At 38.5% G+C, this 9,225-nt stretch overlaps 1 protein-coding gene across 1 annotated transcript in view; it reads right to left on the bottom strand.

Moving 5' to 3' along the window:
- The window catches only part of LOC142498720 (neuronal acetylcholine receptor subunit alpha-7-like), a 256,642-nt gene extending 250,146 nt beyond the window's left edge, over positions 1–6,496 (bottom strand). The window contains exon 1 of the mRNA XM_075607033.1: positions 5,919–6,496. Within this exon, the coding sequence (XP_075463148.1) occupies positions 5,919–5,997 (79 nt within the window). The 5' untranslated portion in view covers positions 5,998–6,496. The remainder of the gene's footprint in view (positions 1–5,918) is intronic.
- Positions 6,497–9,225: the final 2,729 nt, after the last annotated feature.

Consider the following 9,225-nt stretch of genomic DNA (forward strand, 5'->3'; position numbering starts at 1 on the left):
AAAAATTGCCAATTCTACATCCATGTATGTAACTGTTTATCTGCTTGTAAATTAAAATTTGCACCGATAGTGTTAGGACCTGCAAAGGGGTCATTCCTTGGCGGGGCTGCAGGCTTATAAGGCTGCGTCCATAGAAGGACAGGCCGTGCTGAGGCGTGCGGACGCTCCGCGCTGAGCCCCTGCATCCTTAATGAGGATGCCTTGAGAGGGGGCTCACGCGAGCGTCCGCAGGCGTGCTCAGCCTTTGGAGTTTTCAGCCGAGCGCCAAGCTGTTTTTCATCGCGCTGTCGGCTGAAAACCTCCAATCTGCCTGAAGCAGTGTCAACGTCACGGCGCAGTGACGTCGGCGCCGTGACATTGACGTCAGTGCATCGCAAGCGATTGGCCCAGCGACGTCACTGCCCCGCCTCCAACCACCTCCCCCCGGCTCCCTTCGCGCACGCTGGCTCGCCTGCAAGTCTGTGCAATCGCGCTGACTGAAGCAGGCGAGCCTCAGCATTAGCGCGCTTCCGCTCTCCCCACCCCTCTATGGCCCGGGCCTAATGCTTTGGCCAAAGAGTTATACTAAATGACGCCTACTTATGAGAAGACAGACAGATAAGTATTTAACTATATCATTTATCATATTGGATGTAGCAATGGGAATGTTTGCCTTTTGTTGTATACTGTACTAATCCAGTAAGGCACAGATATTTCATTATCTTGCACTTCTCAGATTAGTATGAATAACATGGCTTTATCCCCTTAATGGGTAATCTTTGTTGTACAAATTCCTTAGCACAACTGCCTCAAACTCCTCATGCAGAATGACACATTTAGGGGCTCACTCCCCAAGCAGCCAATTGGGAGATTTTTGGCTTTTGTCTTTAATAGGGTTTTTTGTAAAAAAACAAATAACCTGATAGTCTGCTTCAGTTGATATAGAATAAATCTATTGTACTTATTTCCTTATCCTCAATACCAACGATGTTTGAGAAACGAAAGCAGTGTTTTGGTAGAAGTTGCACGACGTAGGTGTACTCTGATTTTTTTTTATAATGATTTTTTCGTTACAGCAAAGTACAGGCATACCCCGCATTAACATACGCAATGGGACCGGAGCATGTATGTAAAGCGAAAATGTACTTAAAGTGAAGCACTACCTTTTCCCACTTATCAATGCATGTACTGTACTGCAATCGTTATATAAGTGCATAACTGATGTAAATAACACATTTGTAACAGGCTCTATAGTCTCCCTGCTTGCGCATAGGTTCGGTACAGGTAGGGAGCCGGTATTGCTGTTCAGGACGTGATGACAGGCGTATGCGTGAGCTGCCGTTTGCCTATTGGGCGATATGTACTTACTCGCGAGTGTACTTAAAGTGAGTGTACTTAAAGCGGTGTATGCCTGTAAATGCATTAAATTACTACAGATGCAGCTACAGTATGAGTATTAGAACACTTACCTGGGAAATTCTGGGTGATTCTGGGGCAGTCTCACAGTAAATGCCTCAACATTGCTGAAACATTTCTGTGAGATTCCTAATGGCCCATCGGATTAACACAGCAGGGGTCCCTGCAGTCCCATTCAGTTTGAATGGGACCGCATGGACTCCCCGCTGTGTTAATCCGATGGGCCATTAAGAATCTCACAGAAATGTTGAGGCATTTACTGTGAGACTGCCCCAGAATCGCCCAGAATTTCCCAGGTAAGTGTTCTAATACTCATAGCTGCATCTGTATGTAGCTTGTACACCTGGCTGATATCAACTCACAAGAAACATTTGCATCTGTAAACAATGTTCTATTACCAATCTATTAACATCATCTTTACCATTTAAATCCATCCAAACTATAGACGGGCAAAAGTTTGTTGAGAATATGGATCCGCAGCGGATCGGCCTGTTCCCTTGGTCTGCGGTTTTCAGCGGATCAATGTCAAGAAGGCCAATTCACGTTTTGCGGATTTTGTATTATTATTACCATTATCAGCGGATTCCACAACCCGTTAATGAGTTTGTAGAATCAAATCCGCAGATTCAACAATCCACTAGCGGATTCTTAAAAATCTGCCAACGGATTGCTGAATCCGCAGATTGGATTCTACAAACCGTCCACGGGTTGTATACAAAGCCGGATTTTGAGAAATCCGCGTGGATTGGAACCGCCCAAATCCGTTTGCGGATTGGACATCACGAAACACATTTTGGGGGTAACATCAGCGAAAAATCCATGAAACGGATTTCTGGCGGATTCGCCTATCCAATCTAACATACACTGTACAGTACTGTATGTATTTCTTGCCAAAATACGTGCTTATGTTTGTTGTTTTGTGCCATGCCCTAGTGAATACAATTAAAATTGGATTCTTGCATAACAGTACAAATGAATACATTGTTTCCCAAAGGGAAAACTATTTAAACATGACGAGTATTCACCCAAAGGGCATATCATATACATTTGGTTCAGAAGAACATGGATATTTTCTTCAGATTAGGAAGTCAAAATAGTGAATAGTTAGATAACACTACAGTGACTGCCTGAAATTGTACATAATGTACAATAATTATTGTTTGTAGTGATAGGTTCTGTATGTGCATGAAATGTAAAGAGAAGGTTTATTGGTCAAATAAAATGTATATTATTATTTTCCAATGAACTTGGATTCGGATCCATGTTAAATTCATTGTGTAGACGAACTTCTGGCTGCAAATAGTTTTTTTGGCATTTTATACGTTTGGGGAATGCACTCAGTATTCATTCATTGAATTGAATTGAGTAATTTTGTATTGATGCATTGATTATGTTTTTTAATGAGTTTGTGAATATCTGGTTGAGAGGATAATACATTATATATGTGTTGCCTGTTAATACTATGTTTTAGAAGGGAAGTGTTATATCATAGTGAGAAGTTAATCTCTACTTAGATACGATGTTTTTGAATAAATATTTAATCAAACATAGCTCTAGTCCCTCATCCAAAATATATTATTGATATTTACTGTCACAGTATAAATTCCAAGCAATTATTTTATTATTCTAAAATAATCTTGACAGTGTATATGAAGTTCATTGGACTTTTGTAGTGTAAGTAGTCATTAACACAAGGAGATTCCAGTTTATTTCTATTTGTGTGGTGAAGGACATGAAAGGAAATACCTGAAACTGGAAAGAGACAGTGTGGCTGATAAAAGAGAATTGATAAAGTGCCTTAAAAAATGGGTGTCAAATAATTTAAATTATTACTCCACATAGGAGCTCTCAAAATTGCTTATTAATGTCAGTGATTGCAAAAAACAACAACATTTAGATATAGATCCTACCATCTACAGCAGCATACACCAAATAAATTACCATTAACTTAATGGCAAAACAGGCTTTCTTTTGATTTCCAGGCATATGCTATTGACACATATGCCAGGTAAATAATGGCAATGTGACAAACAACTTGAATTATTTCCCTGAAATATCTTTATCTGGTGTCTTCTCCTTATGCTCACATAAGCACTCATTATTCTAAGCGGGGCAAATATAACGTACTGTAAGTATTATTGAAATAATAAAAAAACATCCAAAAGCAACCACACAGGAGTTTCAGAATATCACACTTTTATCATAATTGAATCGCTCTAATGCTAGAATCAATGAGGATCAATATAATGAATAGTGGTGCTCCAGGTAAATAAACTAATCCTATATCACACAAGAAAAGACGAAACTTCCACCATCCGTGAGCTCTTTGGCCTACAGTAGATCCACAACACAGTACTAAGCTTTAGCACGCACATTCAAATGAAAGTGAACTAGTGCCTAGCACCCTTTTTGTGCATCTGGGCCTTTCAGTGCCAGGATGATGCACATTTCTGCTTTTCTTCCAAAGGCGTTTTCTTGCTGTGTGATACAATATACAATATGGTTGAGATGCATGTTCCATTTTAAAAAGAGAAAAACTTTCAAAATCCTATGTTTCTTTTGTAATTAATCAGTTCTGTAGTATTAAATAATATTTACTGCATATTTGTTTTCCTACTTGTAATGCTATTTTTAATTATTTTAATGTACTAAGCATCCCTTCCTTTGGTTTCTATAGCAGACTCTGCCACACCTCTTTTTGAGCCCTTCCCTCTCCCCAGCAGTGAAATAGCATTTGCAGCAAATTATCACAAACAGAAAAGTGTTGCAGTGTTCCCAGCAGGAAACTGTATCCGAGTTGAAAGCTGTAACAATGGACACTGTTGCCCTTACTAATATAAGGTTACATTGTAGCTGTTGCATTTCACTTGCAAAAGGATTGATTCAGCTGCAGCCATAGGGTTAGCCCCAAGAGCAGGATATTCACCGATCGATCCCAGAAAAACAGATCGATCGGCAGCTTAAGTAAGTAATTTCAATAAAACTAATCAAATGCTACATCTATTAAAACAGAAAATGCTATAAAAATAATAATAAATAAATAAGGACAGCGAGGAATGCTTCTGGAGCAAAAGTGAAGATTTAGCAACATGTTACCTAAAACTGTGGGTGTTTAAATCTTATTCAGCATCTCAACATCAATGTCTGCAGAAACCTTGCATCTATTTTGACCATTTTAATTAGCAAAAGCTGGGGGGGGGGGGGGGGTGCTTACATTGAGCAAAAATATGGAGTTATGGAGTCCCTTATATAAAGTACATACAAATTGTAAAACATACCAATGACTTTCTAAAATCAGAGAATCTATACCATGTTGTTAGGTGAACTTTAGTTGTGACTGAACCCTGTGCCTAGGAAAGTTCAGGTAATGACCCACTTGACACCTTTATAGTGTTCACTCATCCAGTGAACTGTCCAATCATCACTACACTCCCACATGGATCCTTCTACAGCAAAAGGTGATACAAATAATCTCTCACATGGAATGGAGATAAGGCAGCTCCTTGGGAAATACGCACACTGCAGCATAAAGTATTACAGCTTCTGTATAGCCCCCGCAACCAATTACAATTAATTGGAGCATTTCTGTTATTATAGCTGCACACCCCCACCCTTCAAATCCAAATGGAAATATTCTCCTGTGCATGGATAACGTGGGAGAGAGGGTGGCAGAGATACAGTATAACATCCCCTGCCAGTGGTCTGGGTCTGTTTACCAAAGTATCCCCACTGCAAACATGTGTCAAAACACTATCAAGTTTATTACAAGAAAAAAACAGTCACTACTTTTTTCAATGGGGTTTTTCCCCTTTGATAAATCTTGTGCTAATTTTGCACGCTGTACATTAAAAATTAGTAATAATAATAATTCAACCCCACAAGTGACATAACGACTGCAGCACATTGCATGTGGTAGCAATGGGCTACCACATACATAATGGCAATAAGGAATAGAAGACATATCCAAAGCAAGTGCTATAGAAGGGTAACCGTGGTATTATCTTTAAAGACCAATAAGCACTGATAAAACGTAAGGGATTGAAAAGTTTATGTAAAATCCATGATGGCAGAATCTGTAATTTAGTGGGACTTTGTGTAACAAATCTATAAGAGCAATTAACAATTGTGTATTTGTTTTTTTGTATTTTTTGGTTTTAGTGGTACCTTAACAAAATAAAACCAGAACAAAAAGGGTTTAATGCAATGGCTGCCAATAATAGAACAATATGAATAGTTTTCTAGGACATAAAGATATGCTCTATTTTTAATTGCAATATGTTTTAAAGGGGTGTTACCAACCACATAGATACGAATGGGAGAATGACATTGAAGAGTGGAATAATATCAGAGATTTTAAATAAAATATTGCATTGCACTGCATACTGTACATGTAGCAGATTATAAACAACATTGACAAAATGCTAAATAACTTTTTTTTAATGCTAGTAATAAGCATAGAAAGATTAAATATCATTTGTGAACCTGGATATATTTCAGTACAGCGAGGCAGGTTGAAAGCTTACCTTTGAAAAAAGTCGTAAAAAGAGAAATCCACAGGCAGGAACCATAGACTAAAAATCTCAGATTCTTCTCTGCAAGCATTTTATGAACCGAACTACAATTTCCAAGGTCTGTTAAAAAAAAACTTAATGAAAAACACACAAAAAAATGACAGTGCTCCAACAGAATGCGAATTTTAGCTGTTGTCCAAATAACACATCATGTCCCACAGGTGACATAAAGTTCCTAGGTTCTGTTAAATCCTGGCATCAAAAAACATTTTCAGAAATGAAATCCAGGAGTACAGCCAGGGTAACCCTATTATTATTATCTAAGCTTAGAAATAGGCAAGACGTAAAAAAAGGGACACCATCTAAAAAATATAAAATGAAAGTATTGAGGAGATACGGTACAGCCAGGAATGGTTTCTGCATGTGTCAGACTGAGTGGCAGAGGGAGAGGATGGTGACAGCTGAGAAGCTAGGAAGCAGAAAGCTGCTTATACACCTAGGACTAGGAGATCTGCTCTCTCCACTTTCACTCCCTGTGCTGCCTCTCGAGTCAAGCAGTCATTTAGTCACCATCAGATGGGTCAGCATTGCTACCCTGCTAGCATTAGTTATGAAAGCGGTAAAAAAAAAAAAAAGCTATTTCAGTTCTCATTAATTCAATTTTTTTTTTTTTTTTTTTTGCGTGGAGTAATGCAGTTGATTTTTTTTTTTTTCTTTTTACAATAATCTGATTTTCAAATGTGTCAGCAAATTACCTGATGTGAAAGTATAACATGAAGTTACTGTATGTTCATGACCATCCCCCTTAAAATATTTGAATTATTTAATAGTTCCAGTAGCCTATTGGACAAAGAGACGTGTAGATATGTCAAATATGTGATACCTTTTATTCATCCTGCAGGTTCTTCATATATGAAATCATATTGTCCAGAGATTTTAAAACTTCACAAGCCTTTTCTTTTCTGGAATATTGTCAAATGTCCACTTTTAAATATAAAGCTATTCAGAGTAGTAAATGTCAACTTTCTAAACATCGATGATCCTATTCGATATGGCGAGAAGCAGGGTAATGCACAGTTAACAATGCAGTAAGGTCTGTACAAGTGAATAGGAATAACTACACAATTGACTGTGCATTACCACACTTCTCTTCACAATGGATGGGGGAGTGCAGCATTTTCTACCAAGATTACAAAGATCAAAGACACATTATTGGTATTTTACCAGTGTGGACGCTACTACATAAAATGAACATGACAGCCCTAGCAAAGATGTTCACCAGGAGTCAACAAGCTCATGTTGAACCATAGTTATAGTCATATTTATATAGAAAGACACTGGGACACAGAAGGGATATTGGAAATACTCCTTATCATTATAACCAGACATTAAAAAAGTGGTGGTTGGGTAAAAGAAAGTGACAAAAATCCTCCACCGGGCATTGTACAGTAATTAAAAATACCACTTCTGGTGCATTTGAATTTCTGAGACAAGTCTGCAACTCTATCTTTCCCCATTATCGCTTAGCAAACAGCGCTTCCACTGCAGCCAGGCATTCTGGGAAATGACATGCAAATGAGCACATGGTGTGACTCTTTACTTCTTATCCATTTTAACACGGGACCCCTATAAGCTTATGCCTGACGTATTACACAGATGTTTCAGCACAGTCTGGGTTAAAGAAGTGCATAGCCAGGAAGCCTACTCACAGACAGCTATGTTGCAAAGGTCTAAATAGCTGTCTGTGATTAGGTTTCCTGGCTATGCACTTCTTTAACCCAGACTGTGCTGAAACATCTGTGTAATATGTCAGGCATAAGCTTATAGGGGTCCTTGCTTTATTTGTCAAAACAATATGGCCATGTATATACTGTAGGTAAAGAAAATGTTGCTTCATTGCACTGCACTTTTTTGCTCACAATTGCATCACATGCAATCATTAAGATCTCTTCATCAGGTGCAAATTGTTGTTCAGAAAGGAGTTATGTCAATTCAAATCTTGTTGATTAATTGTAATGCAAAAAGGGAAAACTCACAGTTCCACTTTTATTTAGTACAAAATGGGGTTAATTTAAAAAAAAAACAATCCCGGATTGTATAATTCTTTTAAAAATCCTGTTCAAAGTGTTTGGGCTCAGTACATATATGTACAGTAGCAGACTTCATGACTCCTGCTGATAACACAGCATATTGCACTATGACATACAGTACAATACCAGCGCTTCCATGCAATTCAATTGTAATGTTAATGTAGAATATCACAGAATATCCCTCCATAATAAAGCAGCTGGTGCAATAACCTTTGCTACATCTGCAACTTTGAAACACCTGCAACTGTGTACAGTGCCACTACTTTTTTAAGACACTTACTGCCCATTTTATACCATGCAAACTATCAGCAAAGTACCTTGATCAATTGATGCTCTGAGAGACAGGATTAAACAATGCCCTTTCATGTGCTAAAAATAAGTCTTGAAATTCAAACCCTATTGCACTACACATGCTAATAAATCCTTATGGGGCAATAATGACATACTTGACAGTGTCTCTGAAGGCCATTCTTCACTCACAAGGTGAGCAACATTTTGGGCACATACTGTAAGTAAACCAAGGGCCTGCTTGGACTCTTCAGCAGTGTGGAGTTTGAATTAAATCCTCCTGGAAGCCACATCCAGTCTGAAGTCTCAGTTATATAGTGTTGCTCTGAATACTTGCATGCAAATAGGAGTTGACATTCCCCATATTTCTGTTTTTCAGTAGATACAGTAGCTCAATTGTCAGTCATGCCTCTTGGCAAAAGAGTCAGTATCTAAAGTTTAGCCAACGCTACTCTATACACAAATTCTACTGTACAATATTACAGAAGTACAGATGCAGCGGCAGTTATTCGAACAAATCATGGCACCGTTTTCATGTGCGCTGCTGTACTCCACGCGGCATTAACGCCGCCAATCACACCAGGCACACGTGTTTATCGCGGTTGCTTTGTTTGAATTTCATGGATTGTGTGAAACTATATGCAATGAAATGAATGAATTGTAATGTGTACAGTACTGTGCTACTGTGTCAATTTCAGGTGTTTAAAAGCCAGAACTCTAAAATGCCATTTTCTGCACTCGCATCTTAAGGCGGCACAGTTGGAAGAAATCCTGCGCCATGACATGGGTATTCCGAGGTATACAACGCGTGAAATGTTTGAATAACGACCACAGCATCTGTATGAACAAAAAATGAAAGGGAAGTCTCCTGTATACATTTGAAATTCGAGTTAACACTTTAAGGTGGGCACAACTTTAATGGAGATGAGAATCTTAGATTG

This window comes from Ascaphus truei, chromosome 1, assembly GCF_040206685.1.
Source record: "Ascaphus truei isolate aAscTru1 chromosome 1, aAscTru1.hap1, whole genome shotgun sequence".
Taxonomy (NCBI): domain Eukaryota; kingdom Metazoa; phylum Chordata; class Amphibia; order Anura; family Ascaphidae; genus Ascaphus; species Ascaphus truei.